This window comes from Vespa mandarinia, chromosome 1, assembly GCF_050613455.1.
Source record: "Vespa mandarinia isolate Hongniang chromosome 1, ASM5061345v1, whole genome shotgun sequence".
Classification (NCBI taxonomy): Eukaryota; Metazoa; Arthropoda; class Insecta; order Hymenoptera; family Vespidae; genus Vespa; species Vespa mandarinia.
In genome coordinates, this window is record NC_140810.1 from 14,347,303 (window position 1) to 14,370,100 (window position 22,798).

The following is a 22,798-nucleotide window of genomic DNA, read 5'->3' on the forward strand; positions in this document are numbered from 1 at the left end:
ATATAATATATTACAATCAAAATTTTTGTCTTAAATATTTTGCACATTTCATAAATTTATTATATATACGATATAAAAAATTCATTAAAATAAATGTATTATCTATAATATTATTTAAAAATCAATTAAATAAATATAATATCTTATAATAAAAATTTCTAATTCGATCATAACTATTAAAGTTTATTAATAAATTGATTAAATTCTTCGCTTGAATCGATTCAATAATTATATATGATTTTATATTTCCTAAAACAAAATAGAATATTCATAAAATCAATTCGAACAATTTCGAACCGAAAATTTCATTTTCGATATACATATATATGAATTTATCTTTGATATACATATATATGAATTTATCTTTGAAAAAATGTGAAGAAAATTGGAGAGAGAGAGATCGATTAGTGCGGAATGATCTCGGCAAAGTGATCTCTTGGTACACGCACGTGCTCGGGAAGACTGGACCCATTTAAGACGGACACTCATCGCATTACGCGTTAATTTCAAACGATATGATAACCGGTGACTTTGAAGGCAACATCCTACGAGAGCCCTCGGCCTCTCGGGAAGTGTTCAATTGCTGCGTGTATGGCTTTCGTACAGTCGGCACTAGAAACCTTACGTACACCAAACGATAATATAATACATATATTCTACCTTCTATAAATATATATCATATACCAATGTATTATTATTATTATTATTATTTCTTTTTTTTTGTTTTTCCATCAACGTTAAAAAACGCATCAGCGTAAAACTTGTCCATCATTGAACACCGTTAAACGAAGCACCGTTCGACCTATTAAATCACTATAGAAAAAGATTCATCATATGAAGCTGGTTGCTATATGGCGACCCTCGGTCAAGTTAATGAGTCCACGGCAGGTCACTTAACGACCGCCAATTTCTTGAGGTAATCGCCGGAAGAGATAAAAGAACTTTGCTGGACTACCAAAATAAGATATATCTATATGCTGAACAATAAAAAAAAAAGAAATTGTAAAAAAGAAATAAATTGAAACAATATTTTCGAATATCTCGATCACTTATATTTACGTGAGATAACGTTATTGAGGATGATGTAAAAAGAAGGAGAGAAAAAAGGAAAAAGAACAAGATAGAAAAAAAATTGTTCAAAATTTTTCAACGATTTTTTCTCATATAAATCAATTCTCTTCCGCGATAAGATCACAGAGGTGTTCGCTAACACAATGGATAATTTGAATTGGCCATAGTAGGGGAAATTATTTGCACACATAGTACTATATCTAAGCGTGTGTGTGTGTGTGTGTGTGTGTGTGTATCTGCATGCTACGAGTTGTACGAAGACGACGACGACGACGACGGGGATGGCAGAGTGAGGCTGATGAGTTCGTAAATTGGAGCAGCCTAGGTCCTTCTCTCGTTCTCTCTCTTCTCGTCGTCAGTGTGTGACTCACTGAAGCTTCGCGTTAGATCGTCTGCCGTGAGGCCGATCTCTGAACGGTTTGCCATTACTTTCTTTCTTTTTCTTTTTCTCATTTCATTCTCTCATTATCTATCATTTTCTCTCTCTATCTCTCTATTTCTCTCTCCATCTCCCTCTCTCTTCCCCCTTTCTCTCTCTCTCTCTCTTTTTCTCTCTTTCATTCTCTTTCTATCTCTATCTTTTTATCATGTCGACAAGTGGTTTTCATCAGAGACAAAAAAAATGTGATCCTCATAACAATTGTGAAAGAGAGAGAGAACGAGAGAAAGAGAGAGAGAGAGAGAGAAGGAAAGAGAAAGAGAAAGAGAGAGAGAGAGAAAGAGAAAGAGAAAGAAAGAGAGAGAGAGAAAGAGAAAGAGAAAGAAAGAGAGAGAGAGAGAAAGAGAAAGAGAAAGAAAGAGAGAGAGAGAGAGTAAGAGAATAAAGAAATAAGTATAAGAAAGAAAAAAAAAATATTTTGATCGGGAATGAAATAATATGAAGAAAGGAAAGAGTGAAAGAAAAAATGAAAAAATATAGAGATATAGTCGATTATTCTCGCATGACTTTTGCAAGGTTCTCTTCCTACGTGCTAGCTCCGATCACACGTCCGAATCGTTCTCCGACCGGATGCCGATCGTTATTCCTTTCGTGAGAGTGAATCGTATCTATCGTGTCGTTGTTTAAAAAAAAAAAAAGAAAAAAAAATTAATTCTTTCAACAAGCAACTAAACGATATTTTCGATTGATATCTATATTGCATAATTAACTTTTATAATTGTTCTAGAATTTGTTTCGAATCTTTACGAATTTATTGATAGAATGCATAGATCAAATATTGGATTCAAAAATTATATATTCATTCTCTCTCTCTCTCTCTCTCTTTCTTTTTCTTTCTTCCTTTCTTTTTCTTTTTTTTTTTCTTGTTCAAAATGTAAGACTTCAGAATCGAATTTTTTCAATGATAGATTATAATGCGCTAAAGCCGTTACCTAAGTTTCGATTGAAACGAAATCGAAATCGTAATATACTGGTTAACAATGGCGAATCAAACAACGAAGAAGGAACTCTTGGAGGAGAGCCTGCATCATCATCATCCGGAGGGCAATGAGGAAGAGGTTGACAAAGAGTGGGAGGAATTTACGAGACTGATGGCCAAGTTGAAGGAAAATCGGCGAAATAGGCCGCATAGGTAGTGATCAATCGTTTAATTTTATTTTGCATGGGATATCGTTGTTAAAAAATTTTTGATTATAGGATAAAAATTTTTCATTTATCAGTTATCTATTAAACATCGTTTCATTCTAATAGATCATTTGTAAAATATTTTATTTCATATTTCTAGATTATATCTGCAAAACATTGTTATTTCATAATCTGTAAAAATATTGAATTTTCAATTGGTAGATTATCTATAATACATGGAATATTAGATTCGTAAATTATCCATAAAATATTGTGAATCTTTTCGTAAATCATTTATAAGACATTGAATTCCCTATTGATAGATAATTTGTAAAACATTGAATTTTCAATTGATAAATTATCTATAAAATGCTAGAATCTTTTATTTAGTAGATTTATCTGTGAAACATTGTATCTTCCATTCGTAAGGAATCTATTTAAACATTTTTTTTTCAATTTTTTTCTTTTTCTTTTCGTGTATCTCCTCTTATAATTTCTTACAAAATATTGAGAAAAATCTTTTTATCAGACCTTCACAAGCCTTCTACCCGTGTCCTCTACCAAGTCCTGAAGAGGAGCAACAGGATTTCGATCCCTTCGACTATATAAACACGATTGTAAGACATGATTTATCTGTTTCTCACAAATCTCATCGCCAGCATGAAGGAATGTTTGAAAAGTCACAAAGAATGTAATAATATTAGCTTTGGACAAACATTGCGAAAGTTTTTTTCCCCTCTTAGCAAAATAGTGGAATGTGAAAGAAAAAAGAAAAAGTTGGAAATTACGAGGAAAAATCGCCACTTTCGGATCTTCTCTCTTTTCTTCTTTAGAGAAATTTCTAGACTATGATTTCGTTTCGTTAGACACTAGGTAACTTCCTTGGGGGAGGATGAAAACGAACGATGCCAATGAACGCCAGTCTGTTTTATAATTAAATCGTCGTTGTTGCCGCTAGACGAATCGCAGACGAGCGATCTTTGCTTGCCAACGAGAACAATACTCATCTTTTTTTCATTTTTTCCTTTATATATTTTTATAATTTTTACATAATTCTATTGATCAATTTCTTTGATATCATCATTTGTATTAAAATTTTCTACAAAAATTTTTTTCTTTTCCGACTAAGTTCTACAATAACGATGAAAATTATTCAAAATATTAGAAATGATTATTCGATAAAAAATATTGATGAAAATTAAAATTATATATATATATATATGCATATAAAAAACAAGAATAAAATATATCTCATTAATTCGAGATTGGACAATAGTTAAAATTTGGAATAAAGATGATGAATTATGATTGGTCCAGGAGATTTTCCACGGACCATAAAGCGACAAGCGGCACGATGGTCAAAGTGGCACGACCTTTGAACGATCGCCAAGTGAACGAGGCTGCATTTGAAATAAACGTACCGCGAGATATATGTATGTCGTCACGTGACTCGATTTTAGATGCACCGCGTGATTCGCGTGAAACAATCTTCGTGAACGACACGTTTAGATTATAAGTTCGAATTGCGTTAGATTCATTTCTTTATCTTTTTCTATCTCTATCTTTCTCATTTCTTTTTATTTTTTTCTTTTTTAATTTGATTTGATTTGATTTTTTTTTATCTATGCAAATCACGAAAATGTCACACATGTCAATCACAAAATTTACACGCATCCACGAAATCGGTATTTTTAACTCTCTATAATATCATGTAATTTTGATTTTTCAAATTTTATTTTATCCTTTTATCACAAAATTATTATATTATAATTAATTCATCATGAGAAAATCAATATTTGTTAATTATATCAATTATATTTATACTATATTTATTTCATATTATATAATTTTTTGTTAACTAACTGTATTATTTAATTTATTTTATTTTATAATATCTGACTAACTATAATTATATTAATATGAAAAAATTTATATTATAAATTTTATATAATATAATTTTTTATTTAGACAATTATTTTATTTAAAAATTATTTAAATTATTTGATACAATTATATTAATGTATGAATTATATTATAAATTTCGCGTTAATATAATTTTTGTTGGACACAAAAAAAGATAAAAAGAGAAACAAAATTGAGTTATAGAGGGTTAATTAATCATATGGGGTCTTTCGAATTAAATGAATAAATTTTATCTATGATCGTAAAGTTTGGAGCGCAGTTAGAGTTTGCAGACTAGTCAACCTTGTCTAGAGAATATCATCGACCTTGCAACTTTAACACATTGTAAGCGCGCGCGCACGTGCGGTGTCTGATCTTTCTAATAAATTTCAAAAGATTTTGCAAGCTTATGGGGCATGCGTGATCAGTATAAAACATATCATTTCATTTAAGATAGGAAAATACAAAAAATCGTTGTATTTTGTATATGCATTTTGATATACTCGCATGAGCTTAGCTTTCTTTCTATTAGCCTAATTTTATAAACCAAACCTTTTTTTTATATCTAATAATTTATACAATCCGAAACTTATAGTATAACTTCAATTTGATGTTGAAATTTTATTATATTTGTATCACAAGAATCATATTTTGCAAGTTAATGTATAAAATTTTTTTCAAATATTTATAAATGCGCACCATATAATTCAAACTTATTATTAGCAAACGTTATATAAAAATATATTATATAAAAAGATTACACGTAAAAATTCTACTTAACAAATATTATATTATATAAATATATACAATATTATTTTGTTTAAGAAGTAGATAATATTCATTAAGCTATTATAAATATATTATATAAAAATATTATATAAAATATTTATACGGAAAATTAATAATCAGCAAAAATATTAACCTTCGAATGTAAACTAACAATAAATTTCGTGATAAAAAAAATTTGTCAAAATATGAATACATATATGCGTGACTTCAAAATTGCATGACGTCATGGAGGGTTAAAAGCCAACCAGATTAATTTGAAATTCCTTTTCAGATTTATTTTCACTTCTTGAGAGATGACAATGATCACTAAATATATTATAAGTTTTCTAAAAATTTGGTATAAGTTATGTAACATCAAATGTGGTATAGATGACAATCTGTAGAATAAGATTTGAAGGGTGGAGAAGGGAAGGGGAAGGACGTTACCTCGAAATTTATTTCTGTAGGTTTTCGAGAAAAGAGGACGCCAGGGTTCCATTACATCTTAATGGAACTTTATTCGCGTGAACGCGCCAATGGCTTGTATCGCTAATCGGTTAGGCCTAATTACTAAAATTGGATTAGAGGCCGATTGCCCAGTAGGACAACGCCGACGCTTGATGTTAGGTGTTATCGAAAATTCTGTGATTCCGCATATGGGTAGACTTATAAATCGTAGCCCTTTTATTTTTTAACAATTTTTTTATAAGCGATCAATTAAATCATTTTTATTACTTTTGCAATCACTATATTATATATAATGCAAATGATTACTTTTACTGATAAATCCAATTCTTTTCTTTTAAAGAATTTTTTTGACCGATCAATTAAACAATTTGTATTCTTTTCATAATCATACTACATATATATACGATATATATATATATATATATATATATATTTATTATATATCAAATGAGAGCTTATAAATATGATATAAACATTAAAAATGGCTGACAACAAATTCGAAGGATGTAATGGTAAACAAGAGACAAATAGATAAATGGTTAGTTAGGTAGATAGGTAAATATATAGATGTTTATTAGAATGTTAGGCAACGTACGATAGACCGTTTTAGCTACCCAATTGAAAATGCAACGTGACGAGAAGGAAATCAGAGAAAAAAAGAAAAAGAAAAAAGATACAACGAGAAAAAGAAAGTGAAAAAGAACAAGAGAAAGATTCGTACAAAGTACGAATTGATTATTGGCGGAGTCTATTGAAAGAGAATAAAATCATTGTAAACAATAGGGATACGCCCTTTAACGTTGCACATTATAGAAATCGCTAAAAATAAGAATTTCGAGCGCGTTGCCAATTTTCAACAAATATCTTGGTAGTGGAGGTCCGATGAAGAAAACGTCGTCGTCGTCGTCGTATTCGTCGTCCGCAGTTTTCCTCGGCATGCAAATAAGTGTGGACGGTAAATTTGTTTTCTGATGAAGGAAAAATTACAGAATAGGAGAGGACAAATAAAAGAAAATACAAAAAAAAAATTGTGTGCGTTCGAAGGAAGGAAAGGAGAAGTAAATTTTTTTTTTTCGAAGGAAATGATCGCCGTTTATGAAGAAGGAAGATTATTGATAAGGAATCGACAAGGATATGTGGAATCAATTATAAGACCGGGTTTAATTTTATTTGATAATAATGATCGATGAAGAAAATTAAGAAAAAAATTTATAGTGAAGATCTACAAAAAGAAGGATACATTTCGAACGGGGGAAGGAGAAATAAACGAGAACATGCGTTGTATAGGATTATCATCGTAGTGCGACTTTGAGTGTTATGTGTCATTTATCCGTCTATCATCTTCTATTCCTATATTTCTCTCTCTCTCTCTCTCTCTCTCTCTCTCTGTCTCTCTTTGTCTCTCTCTTTCTCTTTCTCATTCTGCCGTGATTGCCAAGAGCAAGGAACAATAAGGATAGGCCGCTAAACCTACGGAGAATCACTACGAGTCTGCCAAAAATAACAAACTGATTTAACTGACTTGCCAAATTTGAAGGAACATTCTTCGCCGAGATACGTATCGGAGGTGTTGTCTCTCAATATAATCGTTTTCTTATCTACCTATCTATCTAGAACAATTTTTTTTAAGAGCCAACCATTAATGATATATCAAACATTTTGATAACGAAGACGATCGATCGGTTGAAAAAGGCAAAGGGAAAAAAGGATGTGCGATTTATCGACGAAAAGTATCAAGCAAAAGTTGGAAAACTGGAGAAGTTCGTCGTCGGTGACTTGACGATTTTAATTAATCGAAGTCGTCCCATCTTTTTTAAATCTCTTGGGAGAATATTATCAGCTTTCATGCCGGCCGTTCTCCTTAATAGGGCATACTTTGTCTGTAATGATGACTACATTGTGAGTGTAAGCTTGTTGCTTACTCATAAAAATTTCGTTCTTATCTAATATCATTCTAACAATAAATTTTTTTTTATTTGCTTTCTTCTATAAATTTTTTTGATCTTGTACACGGGTGTATATTCCGTCTTATATTGGTATATGTATATATATATATATATATATATATATATGTATGTATATGTATATATATATATATGTATATGTATATATATATATATAAAACTTCGTTTATACTATCCAATATCTAATGATGATTTATTATATCCTCCATCTGTTTAGATGACTAATTTTTAGCTATGAGTGCGTCTAATTTTAAATGTTCTTTGCATCATCCATTCCAGTTGTCGTCATCGTTATCATCTTTACTATTACCATCATCATCATTATCATCATCATTATCATCATCATCATCATCATCATGATCGTCATCGTCATTATAATCATCAATGATAATATCGATAATAATATTAAGTTTCATAATTTATATTAAACATAAATTCAAATGTATTTTGATCGTCATCTCTAATGAACCGCACAAAATTCTAAACGATAACGATGTTTCTTATCATAAATGATAGGCTATATGTTTAACGTAGGATAAATGATAATATATCGCTTAAAATTACATATCGCTCGTTGTTATCTTAGCGTTTAATTTTGGAATAGATAATCGAGAAACCTCTCTATGGGATCATCGATCGTATAAATGTGTAATAGTTGAATACTTCCTATCATATGTTTGAGACACATATAACATAATATAAGTGTGCAAAACGTTTCAAATCGCAATATCGACAAATTTAATAGAAAAATTTATTTTAATCCGAAATCTCTAAATTTGTTTAAAATTTATATTCTATACTTATTCGATCGTTATTAAAATTTTTTTCTTTTTCTATGATCAATTTCGAAGCGATAAAAATCAAAAAAAGGTGAAAAAAGTGATCGTATCGTGGACGATGATCGAGATTTCTCGGTCAATAAGCGAAAATTAAAGATAAATAATATTTGTTGTTTCGTTATATCGTGATCTTAATTATTAGAAGATTTCAGCGGATTAGATAAAAATTTGTTAGATCAAAAAATATTTGGTAGATCGAAATCAAATAGGTATATGGATGAAATTTGTCGACAGTTCCGCGCCAAATTTGCAACGGAACACAATCGGTTCGTTTTGTCAATTAGTAATAATAATTTTCTTTTTTTTTTTTTTACTCATGTTTATATTTAAAGATATAAACAGAGTAAACGTGCATGTTAGAAAATGATTGAAAGATCTATCAATGTGCTTTTAAAAACAAACATGATTGAAAGTTAGTTTTTTTTACTTTCTTCATTGTTTGTTTGTTCGTTTGTTTTTTTATGTAATAATAAGCACAAAAGCTTCATTGTATTTTGTTTATCCTTTCAGTATTTTTTCGGTTATGATTTGCATGTGAAGAGAAAAATATATTGTAATATATCTCAATTCGATATTCGTTCGATTTTTATACAGATGTATGGTCGCTATACGAAGGACCTTGGTGAATACGCAAAAGAAGAGGCAAGAAGACTCAAATATCATGATAAGGCAAGAAAGAAGTACGACAAAACGAGGGCCGAAGATCTTCGAAAATCTCGAAGAGGTCCATTGTGTAGAAAACTCTTGGCCTTGCTTGCCTTCGCTTGGAAACACACAGGAGCTAGATTGGGCGAAGATTGGGTATTTCTAGCGCTTTTGGGTGTTATCATGGCACTCATAAGTTATGCCATGGATCGTGGGATTTCAATGTGCAACAACGGTTAGTCCAATTATATCTAATATATGTATAATATCCATATAAATATAATATTTAAAAATATAATATTTAAGAATATTTAAAAATTATACCCATTTTCATACATACGTATAGCTAAGTATTCGCAATAATCTGTTTGTTTATTTCACCAGCTAGAATATGGCTCTATCAAGATCTGACGTCTCATCCGGCGCTTCAGTATCTCGCTTGGGTGTCATTGCCCGTTTGTCTGATTTTATTCAGTGCTGGTTTTGTACATATCGTGGCACCACAGAGTATAGGCTCTGGTATACCAGAAATGAAGACGATTTTAAGAGGTGTAGCTTTGAAGGAGTATTTAACTTTCCGGACTTTAATAGCAAAGGTCAACATTTTGCAATTTTGTTTAATATTAAGGACAAACTGTAACTGATTGATTATTAATCGTTTGTTTATGAATAGGTGATCGGTTTAACAGCCACTTTGGGCTCAGGCTTGCCACTTGGTAAGGAAGGTCCATTTGTCCATATCGCCAGTATCGTTGCGACTCTGCTATCAAAATTAGTCACCAGTTTTCAAGGCATTTATGAAAATGAAAGTAGAAATTGTGAAATGTTGGCTGCAGCCTGTGCGGTTGGTGTCGCATCATGTTTTGCAGCACCCATCGGTGGTGTCCTCTTCAGCATCGAAGTCACCACAGTTTACTTCGCAGTACGGAATTATTGGCGTGGTTTCTTTGCTGCCGTTTGTGGTGCCACGATGTTTCGACTCTTGGCTATATGGTTTCAAAGAGAAGAAACTATCACGGCCATGTTCGTCACTAATTTTACCATGGACTTCCCGTTCGATCCTTATGAACTTTTTGTGTTCGCTCTTATTGGTGTTGGAAGCGGTTTGAGTGGTGCATTTTATGTATGGTTGCATCGACAATATGTTATATTTATGAGAAAAAATAAGAGTATGAACAGTTTCCTTCAGAAAAAGTAAGATTTAACTTTTTGAGCATTATTTGAAATTTTATAACAAATTTTTTATAGAGATTAGATAACCTTTTTTCGATTATATTTTTTTTCTAGTCGCTTTTTATATCCTGGTATCGTATCCCTTCTGGTATCATCAGTATCCTTCCCATTGGGATTAGGTCAGTTCATGGCAGGGGATTTGAATACTCACGATCAAGTATTTGGGCTTTTCACAAATTTCACGTGGACGAAGGATAACTTGGGCGTCGAAGAAAACAATATAGTCAAGCATTGGTCGACCCCATACACCGACGTCTTTATCGGTCTCCTGAGCTACGTTCTCTTCACTGTAAGTAAACAATAGTAACGTGTATTATAACTTCTATTGTTCTTTAAGAGAGCTCGTATATAAGGGAATATTATGAATGCAGTCAATAGAAAGAGTGGGATTCGATTCCAGTTCATCTTTTCCATCATAAGTTCGACAGTGCCTGTACCGTCTGGCATTTTCATCCCGGTTTTCAAAATCGGTGCAGCACTTGGAAGAACCGTTGGCGAGGCTATGGCTCTTTGGTTTCCACATGGTGTTCGATATGGTGGAATTATCACTCCCATCATACCAGGTATATAATCGTCAGATATATATTATCTGTTAACTAATATTACCTATGTATTGTATTTTATCGATAAATAAATAATAGATAAATCAAAACATGAAATTTATGTGATTTATTTAGGTGGTTATGCTACTGTAGGAGCAGCTGCTTTTTCTGGTGCCGTAACACATACCATATCCGTAAGCGTTATCATTTTCGAAATGACAGGACAAATCACTCATATAGTACCAATAATGATAGCAGTTTTAATCAGTAATGCGATCGCCGCACTTTTACAACCAAGCATATACGATAGCATTATACTTATCAAAAAGTTACCTTATCTACCGGATCTTCTGCCGTCGAGTTCAGGTATGTTTTTCTATGTATTTTTATTTATTTTTTTCTTATCTTTCATTCCATATTATCCTCTTCCTATAATATATCCTTTTTGATCATATTCATAATTCATACAATTATCTCATAAAGCATTCCCTTTGGAGTCATTAAAAAGGTAACATTATAGCTTTAATTAATTTCTTTTAATGCGTATCTATCTAAGAAGCTTTAAAAATAATATATGATGATCCTCAGGTATGTATAATGTTTACGTCGAAGACTTCATGGTTCGTGACGTGAAATACATTTGGCACGGCATCACTTATCAAAGACTCAAAGAGATACTTAAGGAGAATCGTAAACTTCGTGGCTTTCCACTGGTAGATAATCCAGAATCAATGATACTATTGGGTTCAATTCAAAGGCTTGAATTGATCAAATTAATAGAAAAACATATTGGACGTGAAAGGAGATTACAAGTATGACACTTTTTTAATTGTATATTCGAAGATTGCTTTTAAACTTTATACAATTTTGTTATATTTTTGTCGCATATTAGGTCGCACAAAAATGGCACAAAGAAGCAGAGGAAAGAGCAAGAGAAGAGATGGAACGTCAATTGAGAGAACAAGAAAAAACAAGGAGACCTTCCAGATTTGAAGTTATCCCAGCTCCAGACATTCTTAAAATGCAAAGGCAAAGTGTTAATGATCTAACGATGTCGGCAAATAACGGTGGTGGGCCGGATCATGTAAGTCGTGTTAACCTGACGTCAGACCTTAACCGATAAGTATATTTTAGGCAAAATATATTCATTATTTACGTATGAATAATTCATCGTTTATTTTAGCATACGTACCATTCACCGGTCTTCGGGACCCAACCAAAGAAATCTATTTTAAAGAAAACCAATTCCTTTACTTTGAAAGGATTTAGTCCACTAGTCAGCCCAGCTGTTACACCGTATACAACGGTTACTGGAGCAGAAAGCAGGTGAATCAATGTTATCCTTTCTTTCTTGATTATTATTTCAAGAATCTCAATTTATCATTATTAAAAGTCATTTTACTTAACAGAATACGTCTAGCCTTTGAAGCGATTTTCCGAAAATCGGCAACTTTGCAGGATGTTGATCCAGATCCAGAAATGGGTACTGCTACCAGACGTGAAAGTCAAGATTGCATAGATGCTCAGGCACATCAACCTATGCTTTCTTCTAGTCCAGCTACATCGAAAAAAGTACAATTGGCAAGTATTCTTCGATAAATTGACAAGTTATATTATTTCAATACACTTTTATTATTATGTATGATTTTTTTTTCAGCCAAGGGAGAGAGTAATCGATATGTCAGCTGAGGATCAGAAAAGATGGGAAGAAAGTGAGATGGCTCTCGAAGTAGACTTTTCCAGATGTCATATAGATCCAGCACCGTTTCAGCTTGTAGAAAGAACATCTTTGCTAAAAGTTCATAGTCTTTTTAGCATGGTTGGTGTAAACCATGCTTATGTGACAGCTATTGGAAGGTTGGTCGGAGTAGTGGCATTAAAAGAGGTTTGTTATAAACAAGACATATGATTATTGATATAGTTTGAGTCATTACAGTAAATGGTATTATTATATTTGTCTGTTTTTTTTTGTTCTTTCTTTTTTAGTTGAGGAAAGCTATAGAAGACGCTAACGCAGGAATTTTGCCGATGCACGCAGAATCGCATGTCGATGTGTCAAATTCCAGTTTAGTGAAGAGTGAAACTGATGGAGAAAATAAAAACGTCAGTGCAATGAACTCCGTTGTTTCGATTGAAAATGAAAAAGTTGAAAAAGTCTGAGAGAGAGAGAGAGAGAGAGAGAGAGACGCGAATGAACAGAAAAGTAAAGAAAGAAAAGAAAACAAAAAGAAAAAAATATGAAACAACAAATGTGATAGTCACGTTGCACGCCGTTGGTAGCGTGACCTGGAAGATGCACTTGCAAGATGCGCCTCTTTTACCTGTTACCCACATTATTCTTTTTTCTTTTTTTTTTAAGATCTTATATCTTCCTATGGTACATGTATAAGCAACAAGTTCTTCATCGCATAATGACAGTAACTTGCAAATATTCCTCTCGTACTTAAGTTTGAGGCGTACAAAACAGTTACTGATATATATATACATATACATATACATATATATATATATATATATATACATATATACATATATACATATATACATATATACATATATACATATAGAAATGAGATTCTTTAAGTATTACATACTTTGATTTGGGCATTAATTTTTAATCATAATATTTTTCTAATTGAAGCATACATTACATATTTTTCAGTAATCTAAACGAACCAAATAGTTTTTGGTTTCTATCGCTTGATATCTCTAATTTGTACGTAGGGCTCGTCATATCGGAAAATTCTATCCAATTATCTATACATATCTATATATACATAAATATAGAAATATATATATATATATATATATATATGTATATATATATATATATATATATATATATATATATATATTAACAAAAAATTTTGAAATGACAAATTTATTTTAATGAGTACGTTTGAAAGATCACGATAACATATTTTTGGTCCTCTATTGATATAAGTGAATGTAGCATAATATAAATATATGTAAACATATACGCGTTATATATATATATAGGTATATCAAAATGCATAAGCATGAGTGAGAATCCAAATGATTCGCGATGCAAACAAGAAAATCAAAACTGGAAAAAAACCGAAAAAAGTTGTGAACGTTGATTATAAATATAATTCATTGTTAAAAAGGAATATATAAGAAATAATTTCAAAGTGATACATCATTAATGATTCTAAGCAAGGCTTCATGCTCAATATTGTATCGTGAATCACGATTTCCTTATTATTATAAGTAGGATATAATTTATATAATAATGTATTTTTTTATTTAATATAAAAACGGATAAAGTGATTCAAAGTGCCAAAGGCAGATGATTGTATCCTACTCTGTGAAGAAAGAAAGAAAGAAAGAAAGAAAGAAAGAAAGAAAGATGGAAAGACGGAAAGAAAGAAAAAAAAAATAAAACAAAAAAACTAAGCATAATTTAAATAAGAATATAATTATTTAAGTAGAACAAAGACAATATAGCACTCATGAAATGCTCCCTTAGCTCGTAACTATCTGACTATGGTTGTGCCAGACTATTATTTATTATAATTGTTAGATGTGTTGATTGAGATATAAGAAAAACATTCGCATCACACATGTTGATACATTAGTAAAGGAACATAAAGGTATGTCTTATTACAACGATCATGACATTAAATATATTCATAATAATTTTATACCTTTATTTTTTTCTCAAATGAGACAATTTTAATTACTTATACGCATTTAATTCAATAATATTTTTTTCTTTCTCTTTTTTTTTCTTTTCCTTTTTTAACTTTTTAAATAATAAACATGTACAATCGTTATGAATTAAAATCGATCAAATTATAAATGATCTGTTTTATCTTTTGACAAATAATGTCATGAACGTAGAATTAAGCTACCTTTAATGTTTTCTAATATAAGTCAACATTATAAACAAATAAAAAATCAAAACAAGACGCGCACAATAACATAATTAAATTTTTTAATCAGAATGGATAATCTATCTATAGATGTTACAATAACCCATAGATTCTAGAGCATTTTACATTCCATCCGACTATACTACTCTGATGCATTCTATCCTTATGAGAACAATTAATTAGTAAAGTTGTTCAAATTGATACGATAATAGCACTTCATAAATGCACTACTACGTTATTGTGAATAATTATTGTGAATAATAAAATGTTTATCGTGCTTACGTTTTCATTACGATATTCATGAAATTTAATCATTGTACTATACTCTATAAGACCAAACAAACAAACAAAAAATATTTCTTGTACAATATATAATGATATGACTTTAAAAAAATTAATTATATAAACAATAAAGGTTCTAGTGATGAATCTAGTAACAGAAAAAAAAGAAAAACAAAAAATATTAGATCTCGTTTTCATTGAAAAATTAATATACCTACTGTTCATTTTAACATTAGCGACCATCATTGTTATCATTACTGTATTGTATTATTATAAACAGAAACATAAATATACATAAGAAACATAAAATGTTTTATGTGATTAACTTAAATGTAAAAACTTTTCATAGCATACAACGCGTCCATCAGGACCATTCAATATTATAAATATCTATCTACTTAAGTTATCTTAACGTTATGGAGACATTATTTATTGAATGTAAACCAGCCATGTAAACACTTTGGTACAGGTCCCGGTGTATTGAAAGTAGCTCTGGCAAGTTCGACAAAAGTTTCGGCATTCAAAATCAATAAACCAGCTTGTGTCTCACGATCTTGACCCCACAAAAGCGCACTTAAAACCACTCCATCGTCCTCCTTCTATTAAATTACGTTAATGAATTATTCGGTTGCTTTTTATTATCAAAAAATGTTTACATTACCTTTCCGTGTGGATCGGGTACAAAAATTGGCTCACTGGGATAAACATTCTTTTCATACCATATTTTCTTCGTTTTTTTCACTGTGTCCACTTTGATGAGCTATAAATGAAATGATAATAAATCATGTAATTAACAAAAAAATTTCAATTTTTCTTTAATTCATTAATTTTTTATTTCTTTTCAATTACCGTCCCGGGATATTCTATATCAACGTCACTGGATATCGCATAAAAGTAACGGTACTCCGTTCCAACATATGAATCATAATTTATACGAGGCGTTTCACAGCCCAGATCGCAAAGAAGCTCCGGTTTAACGAAGATATTGCCATTTGGTAATTTGTGAGCTGTGGCTTTTCTTTCAAGAAGATTTTTACTGTGATACTCATTCTTTTTTTTGATTCCATTGTTATCTTCATTGAAATTATTCTCATCAATTAATTTATTGTTAGTTTCACTTTTCTCATCAAGTATGAATCCTTCAAATATTTCTGCACTCTGATAAACCGTTTTAACATTTATCAAATTATGTTCCAGAGGGATGTCGTTCGAAAATTTTTTCATTGGTAAAATGAAACGTAAGGGTCTCCCGCGAAATAATTTGGGGTAATCCGGATTCTTATGCAAATTCTATAATAAATTGCAAAGGATCATATAATTATATAATGTTATAATGTTACTTTTTAATTTATCTATTTCATTTTTTTTTTTATATCAATCTTATTTGGATATCAATCTACGTACCTTCATGGTTTCAACATACATACACTCCAACATTTTTGCATCTCGATAACAACAGATATCAAGAACGATATAATCTCTGTCACGAGTCTCAAATTGATTAATAATGTGTAGGTAGAAAAATTTCTCAGCAAAAAAAGTTCTCTCTACCAGACCAGTCTCTTTCGATAGAACGTGTATGAGTGTCTATAAATTTTTAATTAGATATTTATAAATACGATTATAATGATATTTGACTTCAATCAATATAGAAATCATATTCGTACGTCTTTATTTTCATGCCACTTTATGCAGCCTATCGTAGCTTCCTGTTTAATTTGACAAGCTATCATACTTGGAAGAGAAATGGCCAAAGGTTGTTCAATGATAATGAAATAATTTTCAGTAATGCCAAAAGTATGCATGTAGGAAGGATTTAGAAACCATCTAGATGGAACGGTAGCAACAATTGTTGCTTGATCGAACATGGTTAGTTCTTTTTCTTCACCAATTTCATCTAAAACAAGTAAAAAATATAAATATTCTATAATAAATATATATATATATATATATATATATATATATATTCTTATTTATATAAACATCTTTTCTATTAATTATTTTATATTTTTTTTTTTTAAAATATATCGGGTTATATTCTAACATATAACATTTAATTCAAATTACCAATAGTAATTCGAGATGGTGAAAAAGAAACAACAGTGTAAGCAGGACCATGTGAAGTTATACTGAGCCCAACGTTATAAACAGTACCGTCGTTCATCACATGAGGATGAGAAGTATGACTGACGATATTTACATAATTTGACACGTTCACCTAAATTTTATAATAAAATTATTTTTATTATAATTCTATTTGTACACCCTACGTATATTTGGAGAAACGATAAAATCTTTTTATGCCTCTGACGTTACTTACTCTACCCTTGGTTTCCAAGGTTTCTGGATCGATCCGATGGATTATGGGAGATTCTGTGAACGTGTAATACTCGTCACCAAGTGGATAAACTGATATCATCGTGTTGTCAGAGATGCTTTCTGATGGATTAAATACTGCAGCAATTCTAAATACAAAATAAATAACTTGTCAAGCACGTTTCATAAAGTTTTTTGTCAAATAACTTTAAATCATTATTCTTTTATTATTTCGTAGAAAATGAAATAAGAAACTTTATATATACCTCTTAAAAATACTTTGACAAGGATCTGGCACTGCTTTTGTACCAAATTCCGATACGACGATCCTTTGCGCTGCTTTATTTCTTTTATAACTCTCAGTTTGTACAAATCTTCTTTGATAAGTTATATTACCATCCAATATTTCAAATCTATAATTATATTATTTAGTTGATTAATTATTAATTAATTAAATATTAATTAACTAATAATATTAATTATTTTAAATAATATAATTAATTATATTATTTAAAAGTTTCATTGGAATCTCTGTAAAATTTGACAATCACATATAACATTTTCCTTATTAAAAAGTAGTAACTGTAATCGCCGGAGAAAATTTTGCATGAATTAAGAACTCTGGATGAAAGCAGCATAGTATATACTTATCCTGACACATTTATTTATAACTTATTATATATTAATTTTATTGATATCATTTGAATAAGAAACGAATCATTTTTTCATAATACGACAAGGTATGATATTTTACTTTTTTTCGTGGACAATTTCGCGATATTGCAAAGTAATAAAAATCTTTCGTAATTACCTGTGCAAAAGTGCTGAACTGTCAAACAGATGATTGAAAGTATAATCTCCCACTTTTAAACTACCAGGACCATTTCTCAATAAACTACCTTTCAACCACTTTGGTACTATACCAACAACATTTCCAGGAATCGGATCGATCACTTCATATTCACACGATCTTGTCCACGTAGATGTATCACAATTCGGCCAATAATTCTTTTCATCTTCAGTAACATCGTCTTCTATCAAAGTATCATTGTTGATCTATAAAAATCAACGATCATTTTATTTTTATACATTCGATCGTACGTATCTTGAAATTTGATGTAGATATACGTATTCACGCACGATATTCTTTTTATTATATATTCATTTTAATTCTTACACTTATATCAAAAGAGGTGTTAGACGTTTTCATATATTTCTCGTTTATAAGATCATCGATGACATTTAAAGAACATAGATCGGCAGTAGATCGCGATCGACGATAACTCATACGTTTCATATTTTTGATAGATATAGTTTATAAAAAAAAGATTGTTTTCAAAACAATCACAATAGTCAATCACAATAATCAAAAAAGTCAATAGGAGCACAATATTTATATGTCGAAGAGTTTGGCACTTGGACTTTCTTGTATTGTTAATTTAAAAAACGCATCACGCCCGCGAACACAGTAGTTTCATTTATTTCAAAGAGAAAAGAGACAAAAAAAGAGACACAAAAAAAATGGAAATTTTATTTGTATTTCGCAAATTTATGCTTCCTCGTCACCGTTCTCGTCCGTCGGCAAATCCGCTTCGAGCGGCTCCAAAATAGAGGACAGAATCTGATATACTCTTTTGTGGGTGAAGTCCATGATCAACGTGGAAAGTACGCGAAATGAATAACACTATTCTTTTGACCTTAAAACATAGACCCCCCTTGAATCTGACTTGATTGATTTAAAAGATAGTATTGTTTACTGGAAGCCACACATAATCGACACGTGCTTTTTTTGTCGGGTTTCAATTTGCACGTGCACGTATTGAATATTCTTACACGTGTATTAATAAATAAAATAAAAAAAACATTTGGCTTCTCATTTACATTGCTTTATTTACCTAATAATATTTCGTGCGATAGGAAAATTTATTTAAGAAGATTCGTTTATTAAACTTCTTGCCAAATAATCCGAAGGTTTTGCTTATTAGTAATAAAATCCAAGAATTCATAAAAGTGTTACATTTATCGTATACGTAATTACAGCTTTGTAAAACAAAAAGCATGACGTAAACATGCAATAAATATATATTCAAACAATCCATCCATAATATCTCCTTTATTTGTGATAATACAAAAACTATTTCTTACTTCTATATTTATTTCTATATATTTCTATATTTTTTTACTTATTATAATGTAAATTGTTTTAAAGGACGAATCAGACGATAGAAATTGTTCTATAAATGTCATTTTTTAATCATTTTTTCCAAGATCACCTATGTTATTTCTTTTTTGATATATATACATGCACACTTTTTTTTATTGTTTGTTATAACTAAAATTACTTTGAATCTATCTGTGTATAATAATATGACCTGGACTAATTTACAAATGTAATTTACTATATTAAATAAGAAAACGATAGATCTTAAAGATAATTTATTAATAATAGATAAATAATAGTAAGGTAGTTTTAATAAAAATAGGTAAATAATATTGACAAAATATAAAATTAAAAATAAAAATTGAACTCCGTAAAATTATTTTCTTTTTAACAATGTTATTACGCAGATATTAATTGTAGAAATAAGAATTTAAAAAAAAACAATTTAAAAAAAAACAAGGAACGAAGATAATGAGATTATCAAAAATAATAAAGACATTTTTTTATACACAAAATGGAATATAAAAATGACAATAAATTTAATAACAATAATTATACATAATTATTAAATACAAAGAATTAATCCACGAATATTTAACCACTTTCGATGTACAATCAAATCCTTTGGAAAATTAGAATTAACTATACATTAATGTTATTTATTAGAAGAAATATATTAAATGATAAAAATATATTTTATATATACTTCTATATATAATAAAATGTTTTTCGTTTTTTATGATAGATATCACAATTTATGTATTTTTATAAAAAAAAAGTTTATAATATATATTAATAACAAAATACAAAAGTTAGCTTAATAATATATATTAAATTAATAAATTTCTTATTGCATTATCTTATTATTACTGCATCAAATCGCGTGTTTTAGCATATGAGTAACATCCACGTTTTTTTTTCCTTCTTTTTTGAAAAAATTGTCGCACATGCGCATAACAAACGAATGATATTTTCAATGAGACAATATTTTCGACATTTTTCCGATCCCAATTAGCAATACATTAATACTACATATATATTGTAGAATTAATGTATTTAAAAATTGCGGGTATTCTAACTTACCGACTGTAATACCATTTTATCAAGAATGAGTATATAAATTGACCTGAAGAGTGCACATCGATCGTCAATATATACCGTTCGATAATGTTCCTCGAATTATGTCGCATTTTCTACGATATGCAGGATATATATTCATCAACGAATAATCTATATACATCGATACATGTGATTAATGCGAATATATTATTTATAAGAGGAAAAGAAAAATGCGCATCGCAATTGTACAAAAAATAATGTTTTTCCATTACTCGTGATTGACGACATATGTTAAACAAAATGTCCCGTCGAACGTGTGAGTCAGTTTTTATATTAATTGTCTACTATTATCTTCTTTCTTTCTTTTTTTTTTACATTCTTGTCATTATTTTCAAATAGTCTATAATCAATGGAAAATCTTTTGTACGAATATGTACGATAGCTTTAGAAATTTATTATTAAATCTTGAACGCGAGTAATTTGTTTTGAAAAAAAGAAAAAACAGAGAGAAAAACAATAATAACTTCGTTACTACCATTGTATATTAGTCCAAAGAATTTTTAAAATGACGATACATGTAACGAACATTCACATACACATGCAAATACAAGGGAAAAAAATAAGGAAAAAGAAAAACAAATTATTTTTGTAAGCGTATCTTTTATAGCTTGTTTAAGAATTACACGTGCACAAACATCGAACACTAAATCAATTACCTCAAAAAAGCTATCGAAATCGTTCGACAAAGGTGACCACTTTTCCGTTAATGTTGCCGATTTACCCTGTTCTGCCATTATATCAAATGAAACTTCTTATTCTTAATAAACTGAAAGAGAGAGCGAGAGAGAGAGGGAGAGAGAGAGAGAGAGAAAGAGAGATCAACTTTGAAATGGCATCGTACCGGTGGTAATTGAATGACTGGGCGTAAGCCAAAATTATTCGTAGAACGACGGTATACAAAATACAGTTGGGTCGCTAGTAAAAATCATCAAATTGTTTTCGTTAAAAATGTCTTTTTTATCATTTGTCATAACCTTTTGCGAATATTTATCTCGAAAAAAAAAATTACAATACACTAAATCTATTTTATATTTTATCAAAAGATACAGAGTCTTAATCATTACGAAAACAGAAAAAATAAACAAAATAAGAAAAAAAAAAGAACAGATCTTTCTTTCTACTTTTCTTTTTTCTTTTTTCGTCCACGAGAAATAAAAATGAAACGTTCTCAAAAGTTGATCATCTCGTTTGAGAAAAATGTTATTTATTCAGCAATTTCCACTTGTAAATAAGATGCGTTAGAATATTCAAGTGTTATGCGTAATACGTTTAGTAGAAAGAGTGAGAGAGTGAGGAAGGGCAAGAGAGAGTGAGAATATTGTCGATCGAAACCTCCCCGTCACTCGGCCTCTGCGCACGCACGAATACACGCGTAGTCCGTCAGGCGTTCTTCCACTCCAAAGCACGTGTTTGTCACGTGCACAAGAAGGCGCAAACGCACGAGTGCCCGCCTCGCAACAAAGGCAATAAAATCAAGAAGTAGTAACTGGCGTACACTGGCTAACGAAAATTAATATTCTTGACTCGTTTTGTTTATGCGAATTACGTGTTTTCTTTTACACATTTGATTTATATGTATATGCATAAATTGATTTATATGTGTATGTATAAATTGATTTATATACATATAAATCAAATATTTTAAAGTTATGTTATATTAATAATTATATTCTATTATCGATCGTATATAATTATTTTTATCTTTCAAATCAAATAATATTAATTATAAATAAATCGAATACGTCACAACCAGTGTTTTTCAATCTTTTTATCGTGCGATATATTTAATTTGCGACATATTTAACAATACATTTATTTGCAATGGTATCTCAGCGCATATAAGTACAATATAAATACAATTTTTAAGAATCCCGTAGATTGAAATAACTATATATTATTTTAAAGATGTTACTTTGATATTCTCGCTAATTCTCAGAAACATTCAGCGAGAACTTTCTGGAAATCTATTAACAAATGAATCATTTTTCTTACTTTGACGTAAGTTAACAACTATCATCTCGCGGTCCA

General features: G+C 30.0%; 2 protein-coding genes across 11 annotated transcripts in view; one reads left to right on the top strand and one right to left on the bottom strand.

Annotated features, from left to right (window-relative positions):
• ClC-a (chloride channel protein 2) overlaps nucleotides 1-13,751 on the top strand; it is a 30,784-nt gene extending 17,033 nt beyond the window's left edge. For 2 of the 9 annotated variants that reach the window (XM_035879768.2, XM_035879769.2), the window contains 14 exons: nucleotides 2,419-2,642; nucleotides 3,165-3,252; nucleotides 9,171-9,456; nucleotides 9,606-9,817; nucleotides 9,895-10,415; nucleotides 10,509-10,743; nucleotides 10,855-11,017; nucleotides 11,132-11,362; nucleotides 11,585-11,808; nucleotides 11,889-12,080; nucleotides 12,180-12,322; nucleotides 12,406-12,577; nucleotides 12,654-12,881; nucleotides 12,983-13,751. In XM_035879768.2, the coding sequence (XP_035735661.1) occupies nucleotides 2,491-2,642; nucleotides 3,165-3,252; nucleotides 9,171-9,456; nucleotides 9,606-9,817; nucleotides 9,895-10,415; nucleotides 10,509-10,743; nucleotides 10,855-11,017; nucleotides 11,132-11,362; nucleotides 11,585-11,808; nucleotides 11,889-12,080; nucleotides 12,180-12,322; nucleotides 12,406-12,577; nucleotides 12,654-12,881; nucleotides 12,983-13,156 (3,021 nt within the window). In that variant the 5' untranslated portion in view covers nucleotides 2,419-2,490 and the 3' untranslated portion in view covers nucleotides 13,157-13,751. Of the gene's footprint in view, nucleotides 1-1,369; nucleotides 1,489-2,418; nucleotides 2,643-3,164; nucleotides 3,253-6,663; nucleotides 7,679-9,170; nucleotides 9,457-9,605; nucleotides 9,818-9,894; nucleotides 10,416-10,508; nucleotides 10,744-10,854; nucleotides 11,018-11,131; nucleotides 11,363-11,584; nucleotides 11,809-11,888; nucleotides 12,081-12,179; nucleotides 12,323-12,405; nucleotides 12,578-12,653; nucleotides 12,882-12,982 lie in introns of those variants that run through there. The other 7 variants (XM_035879772.2, XM_035879770.2, XM_035879767.2 and 4 more) reach the window with 6 other exon arrangements.
• Nucleotides 13,752-14,372: 621 nt separating this feature from the next.
• ninaB (neither inactivation nor afterpotential B) lies at nucleotides 14,373-22,081 on the bottom strand. 2 transcript variants are annotated; one of them, XM_085661273.1, is made up of 10 exons: nucleotides 21,427-22,081; nucleotides 18,302-18,546; nucleotides 17,757-17,903; nucleotides 17,495-17,639; nucleotides 17,242-17,392; nucleotides 16,842-17,071; nucleotides 16,579-16,761; nucleotides 16,024-16,464; nucleotides 15,836-15,934; nucleotides 14,373-15,773 (listed from the first exon to the last, which is right to left on the bottom strand). In XM_085661273.1, the coding sequence occupies exons 1-10, from the start codon at nucleotides 21,502-21,504 to the stop codon at nucleotides 15,600-15,602; spliced, it is 1,893 nt and encodes a 630-aa protein (XP_085517399.1). In that variant the 5' UTR covers nucleotides 21,505-22,081; the 3' UTR covers nucleotides 14,373-15,599. The 2 variants fall into 2 exon arrangements, with proteins under 2 accessions (XP_085517399.1, XP_035735681.2); XM_035879788.2 differs by lacking the exon at nucleotides 21,427-22,081 and adding an exon at nucleotides 18,668-19,149.
• Between the last annotated feature and the right edge of the window lie 717 nt (nucleotides 22,082-22,798).

Bases quoted from the DNA above. Each gene is read 5' to 3' on its own strand.
- ninaB (XM_035879788.2), bottom strand. From the start codon at position 18,787: ATGAAACGTATGAGTTATCGTCGATCGCGATCTACTGCCGATCTATGT. The intron at 17,072-17,241 runs GTAATTTGAATT...TACTTGTTTTAG, and splicing joins ACCATCTCGAATTACTATTG to ATGAAATTGGTGAAGAAAAA. The intron at 16,465-16,578 runs GTACGTAGATTG...AATTTATTATAG, and splicing joins TGTATGTTGAAACCATGAAG to AATTTGCATAAGAATCCGGA.